This window comes from Podarcis raffonei, chromosome 2 (assembly GCF_027172205.1).
Source record: "Podarcis raffonei isolate rPodRaf1 chromosome 2, rPodRaf1.pri, whole genome shotgun sequence".
Lineage (NCBI taxonomy): Eukaryota > Metazoa > Chordata > Lepidosauria > Squamata > Lacertidae > Podarcis > Podarcis raffonei.
In genome coordinates this window covers 102204623-102220721 of record NC_070603.1, presented here as the reverse complement: position 1 = coordinate 102220721, position 16099 = coordinate 102204623, and the positions used below count along the sequence as shown (strand labels likewise).

The 16099-nt window shown below is 41.9% G+C and overlaps 1 protein-coding gene across 22 annotated transcripts in view; it reads right to left on the bottom strand.

Moving 5' to 3' along the window:
* The window catches only part of CADPS (calcium dependent secretion activator), a 340568-nt gene that overhangs the window by 265209 nt on the left and 59260 nt on the right, over positions 1-16099 (bottom strand). For all 22 annotated transcript variants that reach the window (XM_053378320.1, XM_053378321.1, XM_053378327.1 and 19 more), the window contains exon 2: positions 4514-4627. In XM_053378320.1, the coding sequence (XP_053234295.1) occupies positions 4514-4627 (114 nt within the window). The remainder of the gene's footprint in view (positions 1-4513; positions 4628-16099) is intronic.

The following is a 16099-nucleotide window of genomic DNA, read 5'->3' as shown; positions in this document are numbered from 1 at the left end:
GCAGTTTTCTGCATTGAGTATCTCGAGCTTGGAAAAGCACTAAAAGCTTATAATGCTCTCCACGTGTCTTGGAGGAAGAGACACTTCCATAAAAAAGGATAACAGACTGCATGAGTACAAAAGGAAGAAAGGAAGCATGAGGATTCTCACTCTAGCCTTGCAAACTTGAAGCAGAAGAATGTTTCAAGTCCCCTCCTGACACTCTGAGCAAGATGGCATCTTTCATATTTCCTGGAGAAGGAGATGGAAGTGGTTTGGGAGTGACTTTGCTATCAGGAGCATCTTGATACAGCCTGCTCTTCGTGAGCAAGGAGGCACACATGCAAAAAAACCCCCACCATCACCAGCAGCAGGAATATGCAAGAATCAAATCATGTTAAGCGTACCAGTTGGTTGTGCTGGTTACTGCTTGAAGAAAACAACCATCACCACATGCAGGAAGGACCAGATGCCTTTAGCATGCAATGGAGGTGATGTCTTGGAGAGCTACTGCCAGTCAGTGCAGATAAGACAGAGTTAGATGGACCAGTGATATGACTCCATTTAATGCACCTTCCTTTTATTGCTAGCAGTCTATAACTTTTCTAAATAAACAAATACTGGTCCAGATGGTTCAATGGTCCAATTCCACAATGGTCCAACTTCCTATGTTCCTAAGTGGTTTTTCAGCAGCAGATACTCACTAACTCTAGCATTTGGTTTGCTGTGTATGTAGAAATTCTAGTTAGGAAAACATGAATCTGCAAAGTTGGCCCCCTGACACGTAAAGGAAGCTTGCATGTAAAATATGAAAGCAAATGTTAATGCATATGGATGTTGTATACCCAAAATATGGTGTTTTCATTCCCTGATTATTATTCATTCATGCGAACTGAACTCAACAAGTATATAGAGATGTCAAGTGAGCTATCTGACAACTTGTAAACAGTTATAGATGCCGTGATGATCGGTCGCAGAGATTAATTAGTACGCAGAAGACTTATTTCTAAAAAAACCTAATTAACTGCCAAAATATTGATTCTTTTAACAAAGATATTATATAATTGGAAAATAGCACTCCCTAATTGAAATTTATGACCTCTGGAATGAGAAAAATGACACAAAATAATCTAATGACTGAATACTGTAGGATAAGTACTCCCTCAGTTCCGCATTAGTCTTTTTATAACCTTCCCACTTGTTTGTTGCTTAGAAAACACCCCCCCCCAAAAAAACCAAGCCCCTGAGGCAATGTAAACTTACTCAGATGAATTGTTAGTTAATATTTCTGTGCACTATAATATGCCACAATCCTCCAAATTAATTCTCTGGGTGAGCCCACTGAAAGCTATTCCAAAATAAGTGGTGTGATGACTTGAGCCTTTAGGCGTGCACACACACACACACACACACACACACACACAAACTGTCATAAAGAGTTAGGTGAGTAAGAAGTGTTCTGCTGAATCAGACCAAAGGCCCACCTTGTCCCGCATCTCGTTTCCCACAGGAGCTAATCAGATGCCTCTTGGAAGCTTAAAAGAATAGCCTAAAGGCAATAACCCTTCCCAACTGTTGCCCCTCAGCAATTGATTTTCAGAGCTACGTTACCTCTGAACATAGAAACAGTACATAGATCTACACTGCCTTGGAATGTAGAAACAGAACACAGAGACACACTGCTTCTAACCAAAAAGATTCCATATAGGCATCGTTGTATCAGGAATTTTTCGATGTTTGGTTATGTTTTTTATTTTCTGTTGGAAGCCGTCCAGAGTGGCTGAGGGAATCCAGTCAGATGGGTGGGGTATAAGTAATAAATTATCATCATCATCATCATCAACAACAATAGTTGTTTAAAACATATCCTACGTGAGTTTGTCAAATCCCATTTTAAAGCCATCTAAACTCTTCTTTCTCAAAGTTAGGAAAAAAGAAACATGCTACTGCAGAGGTTCTCAAACGTTTTTCTTTCTTTCATGGACCATCTGAAAATTGCTCGGTTTTGAAGCAGACCACTTAATAAACCTCTTTCCTGCCATGCCAGAATTGTCAAAGCCAGTGTCCTTAGGCTAGGCCTCTTAGAAGGACCCAATTAACTGGCGCTTCTCCTTTTTAATAATAGAAAAAATCAATAGACCGCTTCAGCACCATGTTGTGAAAAGCGCAGGCCCTAGGCCAGGTCTTAATATTTCTGTGCGCTATAATATGCCACAATCCTCCAAATTCATTCTCTGGGTCAGCCCACTGAAAGCCCTGGTCAAAACAGTTTGAGTCTCCACTGTCAGACAAAAATAAACCCAGTGCAGGGCCAAGTATGGGTTCCATGACCTTTTCTGGATTTGAAGAAGAAGAAGAAGAAGAAGAGTTTGGATTTGATATCCCGCCTTTCACTCCCTTTAAGGAGTCTCAAAGCGGCTAACATTCTCCTTTCCCTTCCTCCCCCACAACAAACACTCTGTGAGGTGAGTGGGGCTGAGAGACTTCAAAGAAGTGTGACTGACCCAAGGTCACCCAGCAGCTGCATGTGGAGGAGCGGAGACGCGAACCCGGTTCCCCAGATTACGAGACTACCGCTCTTAACCACTACACCACACTGGCTCTCAATAGAACTCACGGACAGCAGTTCGGCTACCTCTGAACAGCTGCAGTTGTTAGGAACAGGTTGTACCCGGTTCGACTCCTGCTCCATCTGACTGGCAGCCGCATCTCAGGCAGAGGCCTAATATCCCTGGTTACCTGCTCCCTACATCCATGCTGTCCATGGTTTTCCCAGTAGTGGTGTATGGATGTGAGAGCTGGACCATAAAGAAGGCTGATCGCCGAAGAATTGATGCTTTTGAATTATGGTGCTGGAAGAGACTCTTGACAGTCCCATGGACTGCAAGAAGATCAAACCTATCCATTCTTATGGAAATCTGAGTGCTCACTGGAAGGACAGATCCTGAAGCTGAGGCTCCAATACTTTGGCCACCTCATGAGAAGAGAAGACTCCCTGGAAGAGACCCTGATGTTGGGAAAGATGGAGGGCACAAGGAGAAGGGGACGACAGAGGACGAGATGGTTGGACAGTGTTCTCGAAGCTACCAACATGAGTTTGACCAAACTGCGGGAGGCAGTGGAAGACAGGAGTGCCTGGCGTGCTCTGGTCCATGGGGTCACGAAGAGTCGGACATGACTAAACGACTAAACAACAACACATCCATGCTGTGATGATCTATGCTACCTGAGCTGCAGAAATTGTAATCGTGCTTTTTACACAAACTGCAATAATTTCATGGAAGACAACAGGCCCAATCCGCCTTCTATTAGTTGCTACAAACTCCCATTGAAAGTAATGGGACTTGTTAGTTGAGACTCACTTTGGTTCCTGGTGGCCCACTGTCACAACGAACCCTGATTTGGTTTGGGATCTCAGGGTGACATGACAAAAGAACAGGGTACAGTTTACTAACAAGCCGAGGCATAAAGCCTGGAATCTTCTTTGAGCATGGTGAAAGGTGATGGCATTTACAGAGCCGGACAAAGTTGCCTAGTACTTGTAGAAAACAATTCGTGGAAATATATAGTTTAGGGACATGTTTGGACCCACAGCTTGCCGTCTCCAACCCAGTGCCCACAAGAGGTTTTGGACTACTTCTTGCATCAGCCCCATCCAGAATGAGTGATGGGGGCTCCACTCCAAAACATCTGGTAGGTACCAGGTTGGGAATGTTGGACAAGTCAACTGTCTGCTTCAAAGTAGGATTAAAAACACAAAGTTGTTTTAGTTTTAATATTGGATTAACATTTATTGGAAAACATTTCAACAAATTCTGTCTCTTTACGTTTGTGCAACTATGAATAATTCCTGTTGCTGGAGATTAAGTTGTTCTATGCACTCTGGAGGCCAGAGACCTATCTTCACATCTGTGTCCCCGGGCCTATATCATGGCAGCAGCACAGGCTCCTTCTGTCTCTGGGATGTACTGTATGTGTACCAATTATGATGGTGCCTGTTCCTTCGTCCTGCTGCACCCTAACTGCTCTTCCCACATGTGCAAAAGAAATACAAGCAGGAAGAAAGAACTCTGGGACTTGTAGTTCCTGAGAGAGCAGGTCACATGGCGAGAAGCCCTATTGAGTTGTTTGTCCCTTCTCACAATGTTAATCGCATTGTGGAAATAGTGCACTCTGTGAGTTGGAGGGTGACGTAGTGGGGAGGCGGCTACACACACAGCAAACCAATGTGAAAGAATGGCAACCTAAATTTAGGACTGGAAAAAATGGAAAAAACCTGAATGAAATGGAAATGGACAGATTCTACCATCCCAGCCTCGGATTGGTCCATTCTGTGCCAGTGGCGTAGCGTGGGGGGTGCAGGGGGGCCTGGCTGTACCGGGCGCAACATCTGGGGGTTAGGGTTAGGGGGCGCAAATTACTTGTCTTGCCCCGGGTGCTGACAACCCATGCTACGCCACTGTTCTGTGCACATGGGGACAGCTTCTGCCCCTTTAGATCCTGAGAACTGGAATTGCCACTCTAGTGTTCTTACCTCATAATAGCTCTGGACGGCGTTCATGAAAGCTTCATCTGCTACAATCTGAGTTTCTCCATTGAGGAAGGCTTGGAAGCGATCCTTGACGGTTTGGAGCTGCTGTTTACTTATCTGAAAAACCAATTAAAATGCAAAATGTTATTTATATAGAAATGTCATTAAGATCAGCAAAGAGGTAGAGTAGCTTAAACACATCATCAGTTATTATTATTATTATTGTTATTTATAAAAGGAGACAAATTGAATTCTGTTATATGGAAAAGTATGCAAATAAACCACATTTGTATCTATTGTACTGTGTAATTTGTACTGCTTCCCCTAACCATTAGGAAAGTATGAAGAGACTATGAATGGCTGTGAAGTCCTACCCCACTGAACGTGGGAAATTCAGCCTTCTCCAACAATGGAGGAATAACATAGCCATTGTGATGACTAGTCATTTATAGTCTTATCATCTGATGAAGTTGACCAACCTTCTTTTAAATCCACCCAAGTTGGTGGCCATCGCTACATATTGTGGGAAAGAATTATATAGCTGAACTATGAGCTGTGTGAAAAAGAACTTTCTCTTGTATGAATCTTTCCATCTTCCCCTTCATTGGATGGCAATGGATACTAATATCATGAGAGGGGGATATGGACGGGGAAGAAAGTTGATTGAGTCAAAGCCACCTGATCCACACTTATCTTGATCCCACAGGCCTCTATTTATGCCTTTATGTTTGTCTTAAGGTGATGGCAAGATGACAGGGAGGTGTTGTGTGGGGAGACAGAGAGTGAGGAAATGTACAGGAACCACGGCGGAGCTTAAAAATGTAAAACTACAAAACACAATGCAATATATATGCTGTTATGCCTGGAAATGCTCTGTGCTTTGTTATAAATTGGCATGCAAACAACATTTTAATTTGTATCATTTTATTTAAAACATCCCTGTGCAGTTTTATGTTCCAGAACAACCATATTTTTTTGGGGGGGGGACCCAACATTTCCCAATGACAACAAAGAATTTTTTTCTTTGTGGCTCCATTTTAATAGGAGTTTGGTTAAATTGTTTTGAAAATGAATGATATTGGCTGACATTTCTGGAGACTTTTTGCTCATGCATTAAGTACTTCACTATGAGAAACAAAGCTTGGAATTTTACAATCTGTAGCATTGTTTGTTTACTGAACGAATATACAATTTTAGCTGTACTGGAGTAAACCAGCAATGCACCCTTGCATCCTGTATGTGTCTCCAGTAAACCTTAATGTGATTATTTTATAGATTGCAGAACAGCAGGTGCTTATTGATCTCCCCCACCCCCTGTTTCAACAGCAACCATGACTGCTGAGAGCAGAAGTCAATTCCTAAGAGGAAATTAAATTGCTTTAATATTCCATTTAGCTTTTGCAGTGCCGCAGTAACAGCTGACTGGCAACAGCTCCCTGTCTGTTACAAGTCTACATAAACAAGGGTATATATTTGCATTCAATCATATGGGTAAAAAGAGAGAGAAGGAAATCAAACACACATTTCGTGATTTACCATGTTTGAATGCTTTCAATCGCAGCTCCTCTGATTGGGTAATTGTGATCCTACTGCCTACAGAAAAATATTCTGGGCAAGGGTTACACCTTTGCCAAAGTTGTGCACTCATGTGTTCCTTTAGCCCTGCAGATGTCTTTTTTCTGTTTCTGCTTTTATGTAGCCTAGTGCCAGTTAAGAGGTCCTTTCTTCTGCTCCCATTCTCAGATGGATTCCCTTGGCTGTGCCTAAATAACTATTCTGACCATCGACTCAGCTATACAGCTGCAAATAAAACGTTTTAAATGTGTTGTGAAGTGCAATGTACAAATGTGACACTAGATGGCAACAGTGAGCTATGCAAAATTCAATGCATTTTTCAAAACGTTTTTAAAAGAGTATTTTCACAGCATTTTTTTAAATAAAAAAATTATGTGTGTAGATTCCACCCATACTGTGAGCCTGCCAGCATTGCTCTATGGATCAGGTTCTGACTGGGCAGGGATCAGGTTCTGACCTCCCATCTGATGGCCTGTAAGGCAAATCTTTCAGGGTTCACATCATCAGCCACACAACTCCTGCTATTCTTAAAACAGCTAGATGCCTGGCATGGGTGAAGTCATTTGCATGAGTCTTTCCTGCCAGATAACTGCATTGGAATTGCAACATGGAAAAGTGGCTTCGCCGCCGCCAAAAGCATGTGTGAATGGGACCAAAGATTCCTAGATGAGCAGTACAGCCAACAGGTCAGCTCTGAAGTTCAGGCATGTGGTTGATCAGCTCATGGGACAAATATTACATTTTTACTATGGTCCACCTGGATATAGAGAATAAGCTTGTTTCTAGTACATGCACTTGATGGATTTTATGCCATGCCTAACAATTTTTTTACTACAGCTAGAGGGCACATAGGTTACTACACCTTCTGCACCCTTTTGAAACTCACTCCAGTACAAACACAACCAGCCACGCGGGAGTCGCTTGCCCATGTTGCTACTCCTGGTCAGTTGGTGGTCAGGTAGGAAAGAACCATAGAATTAGCTCTCTCCTTACATCAACTTGTACAAGAACTTAAGAAGAATGTGCTGGATCAAGCCAGTGGCCCGTCTAGTCCAGCTACCTGTTCTCACAGCGGTCAACCAGATGTCAAAGGGAAGCCCGCGAACAGAGCACGAGTGAATTTGGCGATAAAATTGTTGAGGGCAGAATCTAGCATCTTCAAATACACCCACTTTCCAAAGTTATAAGGAATCAGACTGTGCACACAATAAAAGCAAACTGAGATTGTGTTACAGTCATATGCTCTAAATTTAAGGATCCAGGGTTATAAATATCTTCTCTAAGCTTCAATTCGATTTGCATCTGGGTACATTGCTGCACAACAGCTGACTGCGAGGGTATATACATAAACTTGTTCTCTGAGATCATCACTCCTGCAAAGTATATTCAACTCAGATTTTGAAAGGCCCATGGCAGCACATTTCTCACTTAGTTACCTTCAATAATGTGTTTACAAATTGCATCAAAGCAAGGCAATGGAATACCTCCATTGCTGAAAAAATGTGGATGAAATCAATGCTATACATCAATGTCCTCTCTCTGCAGTTCTTTTTACAGGACTCTGGGTCAAGTCTAGCATTCAGTGGTGCCCATGTGGCACTGTACAAGTTCAGTAGAGTTACTGATCACAAAAAATATGCCAGCAAAGACATGAAAAATCACAATTGTAGACTTAACAGTATAATATTGCATTTGCATTTTATTGGTTCTTATAAGCTGCACTATTTTGCCACCAGGAATGCATATGTAGTAATTAAATTATGTGTCAAGAAAACTAATTCCAGGTTGAATAATGCAGGCAGAATAATGTTCATATTTGGAACAACAGATTCCACTTGCAGAATCCAGCCTCTTTTGCAAAGCAAACAAGCAAGAATGAAGCCATAGGATGGGTGGGCTGAACATTTAAATGAACAAACAAAGTAGAGTTCAATGTTTTAAGAGGCATGGACTCACAAAGATTTTTATTGCTCATGGAGAGAGAAGAAATTCCCATTATTCCTTATCCCAAGCCCTTTCAGCAGAACATAAATGCAGCAAATGTACAAATTTTGGGGCAAATGATCACATTTCAGTTTCAAACATTGGGAATGCTCAGATCTAAAGGTGCATGCATTCCATAATGTAAACAGACCACACACCTTTTGGGGGGCAAGAGTATATTTCGATCTACACACATATCCAAAACCTGCTTCCACTCCCACATTCACAAAATTGAGAAAAGCAGCCCTTTGAGCTTTAGTCATTTAACTGGAACAACAATAAGTCTGAATGGCTTAAACAGTCTCTGACTACATTACCAGTCTTTGCCTAGAATTGCCTAGAATTTGTGGCACGTGTATGATTTCAGGCAGGCTAATGGTGACAATAACTGATCCCCATTGTTTACTGATGTCTACTGGGTACTTAATAAGCAGTGAAGACCAAACTAATAGGTACACAGTTTCATGCTGAGGGTGGTGTAAATATTTTATTACTTTGCAGAAGCAGCAAATTCAGGAATAAGTAGGGCAAGTTAACAAGCATCTCTTTTCATGGTAGCCTTTACATCCGAAGAGAAAGCCTGGACACAAGTTATGTGTTCCAAGCCAAAGGTGATTGATTGGTGGGTGTACAATAAATGTCAGAGTCGATTAGAATGGTCAATTAGAAACAGCAACACCGGCTACTGGTCTGCTCTGGGGACAATTCAAAGTGCTGGTGCTTACCTATAAAGCCTTCCACCATATGAACCAACCTGTACTTTATGCTCACCATCTGAGTGTCTCCTCCAGATTCCCCCCTCCATACCTGTACTTAGGTGAGTGATGGTGACTGGACAGAGGACCTGCTCATTTGTGGATGCCACACATGGAACATCATCTCCAGGGAAGCTTGCCTAGTGCTAAAACTGTCATCCCAGTGCCTACTTAAAGGCATTTTCATTTTTCCAGACATTCCAGCACTTTGTGGGAAGAACCATAGCTCAGTGGCAGAGCATCTCTTGTGTATGTAGAAAGTCCTGGGTTCAATCCCTCAGTATCTCCAGGAAGAGTTGGGAGAGACTCCTGCCTGAAACCAGGGAGAGTGGCTTCCTCTCAGTGAAGAAAACATTGAGTTAGATGGAACAAAGGTTTGAGTCAGGATAGGGGCAGTTCCTGGTGCTCCTAACTGGTGAATGATGGTTCAACCACTCTGCCGAGTTTATGCTGTTGTTCTTTTTTTTTTGTATATGTAATTTTATATGGATTTATATTTATTTATTTTTGTGTTATGACACCCTAACAGCATTACCGAATGGTGGCTACAAGTTATGAAAGCAAACACCATCATGAGGATACTTTTCTTTCATGGGCAACTCACTATATCCAGTTTAATTTGGTTCAATCAAAATAAAATATCAATTTTGGCAGGAACAAATTTAGCACAGCGGAAAAAGTGGAAGTTTTGTTTGTTTTCAAAAAACAAACAAAAAACAAAAACCAGCAATGCAGGAAGCTCTTTTTATAAATCTTTGGATAATATATGTTAAGAGAGTCATTGGTCTGTAGGTGGCCAGATGGCCACTGAAGAGTACAAAGCAAAGTTCAACAGCCTAATGCAGGAGTTGGGAGCAATAGGCCCAGAGACTAAATGCAGCCCTCCAGGTCTGTCTATCACGCCACAGTTCTCACTAGGGATTTTGGAGGAAATGGAGAAGGAAGTGGAAATTCCTGCAGTCTGCATGTGCATCAAGGACCAGGAAAGAAAATGAGTCAAGTGAATACAATTGGCATTTGTTCTTATTGTTCTTGTTGTTCTAAGTCTGCAAATGATACTTTCTTGCAACGTTTTCTTGACATTGAAATGAATGTAACATAAATAGTTACATAAATCACCTAACATACTATTTGGTGACAACTGAAGTGCAGCAGAACAGAAACAGCGCAGATTGTGACAAACACAAGTCAGAATTGAATTTGCTGCCTTCTTACATCCCTGCCTCTCACTGACCTTGCTTTGCACCCCAAGTGTTTTTGCCTGGCTTGACTATGAACTCTGTGAACTCTGATATTGCCTCTTGCTTGTTTGGATGGAGAGCAAAAAGTGTGTGTAGAAAGCAGCAGGCTGTACACGCAGTAGGGAAAGCAAGAAAAAGGCACCAGTGACTAAACTTCCCATGGGAGTAGAGAATGCATGCACATCAGTGATTAGAAACAATCACCATGATCACCACAGCTCCATAATTACTTAAGGAGCCTAAGATAATCTCAGCTGCTAAAGATCAAACTGACACCCAATTTCTTCATAAGTGTATAACAAGCGCATCCATTCTCCTCTTTACGTCAGTCGATAACCTTAATGAATCATAAAAATAATTACCACTTGTTGTCTAGCTGTGTATGCAGCTGCCCTTCCAATAATCTATTATTTGTTGTTGAGTGTGTGCATGCCTCTTTGCAAGGACTGCTTGATCGATGTATAGATTTTACCTCAAACCAACAAATGAAATTCTAACAAGGGGAGGGGGGGAGTTATAGCTTGCTGCCTAAGATGCAAGGCAAGTTCTGGTTATATTCCCAATTGAATAAAATCTCTGGGGAAGTAAGTCTCCATTTCTTCAGTGGACACACATCCCTCTACATAGTCTAAACTCGGTGGGTGAGTGGGGAATGGGGCCACACCACTTCCATCCAATTCCTGTCGCTTGACTCTCTCACCCCACTACACACTGGATGGGTGGCTTCTGCAGTGGGGAACCTTCTCCAGATGTGCCATTGGGATTCTAAATCAATAAAGGGAGCCTATATAAGTAGAACTGAGACTCCAATACTTTGGCCACCTCATGAGAAGAGAAGACTCCCTGGAAAAGACCCTGATGTTGGGAAAGATGGAGGGCACAAGGAGAAGGGGACGACAGAGGACTAGATGGTTGGACAGTGTTCTCGAAGCTACCAGCATGAGTTTGACCAAACTATGGGAGGCAGTGGAAGACAGGAGTGCCTGGTGTGCTCTGGTCCATGGGGTCACGAAGAGCCGGACTAAACAACATACAAGTAGAACAGAAATTAACCCTTCAAAATTTGGAGGGCAATGGAACCAATCTACAGTAACATGGGGCCAACAAATGCATTCCTGCTCTTTGTGCAATTCTAATCACATGGGGAGGAGGGTTGACACATAGACATGCCCTATGTGCATTTAAATTTCCAGCTCCTTTTGTTTCATGTCCTCCATGGCCCTTGACCCCCAGGGTCTTTCTTCACCTAATACAGGAATGGGAAAGCTATGACCTTCCAGATGTTGTTGGGCTACAACCCCTGTCATCCCCCAACCAATGGCCATGTTGTTTGATGGGAGTTGGAGTCCAACAATATGTGGAGGGCCACAGCTTCCTCAGCCCTGACCTGATAGCTTCACGTAGAGAAATGACAATGTCATAGTGGTAAAACCAGTGGACAACATGCTAAACTGAGATAACGGAGACCAGGATAACGGAGACCAGGAAGCACTGGAGAAGAAGTCAGCAATCTGCCCCTCTTTAAGCAGGGCTCCTATGTTTTAATGATCTGTGTATGAAGTGGAAAACCAAGACTTTTCTTTGCCATGGAGTTGAGGAAAGTTTTGCCTGAGGAGATTCTGCTTTTCATACCAATGTTAAATTCACCCGAGTCTTGCAAGGAGAGAGAGAAAAAGTTGGCAGTCCTACTAGGTAGCCTTCCTTGGATGACTTTAGTGTGACATAGCTCCTTTAGAAGATTTACAGTTTGGTGTTGTCAGCATATGATAAGCCCTTTTCAAGATCAGGGCCTCTTTCAACAGCCAAGGATAAGACGGTAACACCAACTACTTGAACTCTGTGTCTCAGAATAGTAGCAGCACTGAAGTACTAACTGTGTCAGGAAGAAAGGATTATCAGATATCCCTCCCCACGATTTCTCAGTATCTCCCAGTATTTGCGTCTTTCTATTTCAACTTGGCAAGTGTCAATGAGTCTTTATGAGAGCTGCTTGGCAACTTGTTTTGATCTACTCAAGTTTTTCCCTTCTAGACAAATTTCACGTCCATTACCAGAGAGGACACTCAGAGCTTTGAACTTCTTTTGCTGGCAGCTACAACCTGTGTTTTGAGGGAAAGCAGGCCTTGGCATGCTCAATTTGTCTTCCTATGCGCAACTGCAACTGCAATTCTATAAAGAAACTAATGGATTTATGGGGGGTGTGTGTGTGTGTGTGTGTGTGTGTGTGAACAATTCATTTTGAGGATGGGGATATTTGATTTGTCCACAAATGTGCCATCAGCAAAAGTCAGTAGCTAATTCTTATTGAACTCTAGTGCATCTCTATATTCAACTAAAATTGAATGATTGATCTTCACAGCACAATCCAGTATGTTTTTACTCAGAAGTAAATCCAAACACATTCAGTGGGGTTTACTCCCTTATAATCATTTTCAGCATGGAAGCCTAAGTGTGGAATTAGGAGTTACTCATACAAATGAAAATCTACTCACAAATACTTTCCTTATCTCATTTTTGTAGGTGGCCTAGCACTGATATTTTCTAAACAAAAGTTCTATAATGGAAATGCCAGACATGAGTTCTAGAAATCCTAATAGCCTGTCAAATAAATATTCAATATCACTATTTCAACATTTTTTTCTCTTTCATTCATTACATCAGTCTGTTGGTTGCATGGCTATGGGCTGGCATTTCTCAAGAAGGTCAGAGCTAGCCTAGAATTATGTACTTTTCTCATGCAGAAAGAAAGACCACTTGAAAATGGTCTCAGGGTTGTGCCAGCAGTGGGTGGGATTGGACAGTTGTCAGTGTCCAGGGATTGCTGTCACCACAATCTTGGCTCTCACTTGTGCTCAATCTTGTCCTGCTGGAGCCTGCATACTGTGTGAGTCTTACGTGATTGCTTAATAGACTTGGGAGATGTTTTTGAAAGCCTCACATTCCACTCTCCATTGTCTATGACTGGCAGCTGAAGGCCCCAAGCCCAAACTAGAGATGCCATTGCGCTTGCAACCTCCAGCATTATGTTCTCTGCTTCCTCTTCAGATGGAGTGTCCAGCCTGGACAATGAGATCCAACTCCGAAGGCCTTCTGGTGGTTCCCTCACTGTGAGAAGTAAAGGTACAGGGAAGCAGGCAGAGGGCCTTCTTGGTAGTGGCACCCACTATATGGAATGCTCTCCCATCAGATGTCAAGGAGATAAATAACTATACAACTTTTTGAAGAAATCTGAAGGCTGCTCTGTATAGGGAAGTTTTAAATGTTTTATTATGCTTTTATCTTTGTTGGAAGCCACCTAGAGTGGCTGGGGCAACCCAGTGAGATGGGCAGGATACAAATAATAAAAATATTAATTATCATGTGTCATTTTTGTGTGTCTGCCCTATACCTGTATGTGGTTCATTCCTTCCCAACCTGAATTTCTTTTCACTGATTCTTTCCTTTCCTGATCTGATCCTATCGAGGAATAACCCTGGCTCTGACAAAAGGAAAAACAGCCGGTTATTTAGTCAAGCAATGAATCCAGGAGTCTGAGATATTGTGCAAATTCATCATGCCTTGGCTCATTGGCGAATAATTAGTCATAATTTGCAATCCAAACAAGCAAATTAATCCCATATTTTGGAAGGTTTCTCGCAGCGATCACACACTATCATTACTTTAGCCTGCTGCTCCCCCTGGTGTAGCAGTTATTAGCCTTTTCCCTAGAAAATGTGATCAATAACATTTGGCTTTTGTCCAACAGAGTCAAAAAGGTAAAGGCCAGAACAACCTTCTTTATGGGCAGTTCTTAAGCAATGGCTGAAGAGGAGGTAGAATAAAGACAGGAAAAAGGGGGAGGAGAAAAAAGGAGGGATAAGAAAAAACAGACTAACTTGGGGGTGGGCAGACTGAAAATGAACAATGCAAATGGCATTTCTAAAGATACTGGGATGTCACTTCAGATTGCTAGTAGAATGTTCTGTGTATTGATTCCAAGCTACAGTTCCATCAAATCCCATGTGAAGCCATTTGTGAAACGATTTGCTGTGTGTTCACTCAGGCATTTTGTCTTTTAAAACACTGTTATTTATTCTTCATTGCTCCAAGATTACAAAAGGATTACTTGTAAAAGATTGTTTTATCATAGTTACACTTAGGGAAATCCAAGCCATGCTGTCTGTTGCTATAAGCAGGTGACTACAACAGCAGCTGGTCTTACCATTAGGCATCTGCTGGTGGCTGTCTAGAATAGCACTTTTTAAAACAATTTGGAAAGTCGAGGGGAAAGTCAAAGGTTCCCAAGGCAGCGGGAGGGGATAAGCCAGGGTTGTAGACCCATAGTCCTCCAGAAATGGTTGGACTTCAACGTTCATCAGATCCAGCCAGTACGGTCAATGTTATTCAGGATTCAGGATGGTAGGAGTTGAAATCTTGTGGCATTATGAGGGCCACAGGATCCTCACTTCTGGTATAAGTCATCAACCCAAGGCCATAACTGATTGGGAAGCATGGAGGGGTCACACTGCTAAAGTAACCTAAGAACATGGTCCAAGGTGTATAGCTGACAGTGTGCAATAGGGCTTTATACTTTAATTGTCATTGCTCTGTATGAAGCCACTTGCTTTTGCGTTGTCTCAAGTCTCTGATCTTTGCATTGCTTGGAGGGCAACATTCACATTAACAAGTATTATTTCCCTGATTTCTGCTGTCAGCTATTTGACGTAGCATTATCCTCCTTGTCATTAGAATTACCTTGGTTTTATGAAGAATGCCATGTAAAATTAACCTTGGGGATTGTCTGGCCCAAATAACTCTCCCCATACCTGGCCCTGCCAAAGGACTAGTGGCCTGCAGTCTAGTGCCACCAACTTTCCATTATTCCCACTTTATGTCAATATGACTCTTGATCATTTTCACTGAAAGCTGACTGCTCCACCATTCTTCCTTTAGACTGCTCAGGTAATATCTGTTGGGAGCTGCATGTTATAATTCCCAAAGTGGTGCTGGTTAAACTTGTTTTAATTATCATTTCCCACCCCATGTTTTAAGTAATTATCATTTTTACCCATAAGCTGCCTCATCAGGGGAAAAGGCAGAGTATAAATAAATATATAATCATAATAAAATATTAAGGCATGAAAGGGAATAAATGCTTTTTAAAGCACATTTTAAAGCACCAAAAATAACTGGCAGTGTGGTAATAACTTAAGACTCCAAATGATAGCCGGTGATGGAAGTGAAGTGGTAGATTCATTATCCCAATGAGTGAAGGCTGGAAAACTGGATTGGAAAATAGAGAATCCTGTTTTCCAGTAGCCAGGAATAGTCATTTCAAAAATGCTCATTTTTTATTTATTTTTAAATTAGTTTGTGCCGCTAGCTTGCTTCCCCCTCCTTGCTTCATTGTAAAAGGTTAAAAAAATCCTCTTGGTAGGCAATATTAATATTCATTTATACAAGACCATATTACAGATTTATTAGTGCTTGTTGAAATTTCTGAGCCAAAGGAATTCTGACGCACATGATATTTGCAGTAGAGGAAAGGAACCCAGGTAGAAAAGGCTGGCTTTAAGGAGAGATTTACAGACTGAAGGGGCAAACACTGAATATTGGAAACATTAGGAAGGGCGGGTTGGGGGGAGCAAAATAAAATAAAATAAATGGTAATGAGACTAGGAAAGTAAATACTGCCAAGAGACAAGGATTGCTCCCCACTCAAAAGAAAAAGATCATACTATGGGATTGTACTATTTGTACAATCAGTAAATAGCGTTTGGTTTAGATGTGGGATGACCAAGGTTCAAAGCAATGCTCAGCTGTTATAGTCACTGGGTTTACACTTCTGCAAAGCATGTAGTTGTATGTATAATTTGCTGGTGACCAGCGACAGAAGGGAAATTGATTCAGTTCTCACTTAAAGCCAAATCTACCTAATCCACTGGTCCTGTTAGCTAGGGAAGATGGGAATTGTAGCCCCAAACATCTGGAGGGCTGCAGTTTGCCTACGCCTGTATTTGGGATAAGTATGTATGTACCCAGGTGGCGCTGTAGTC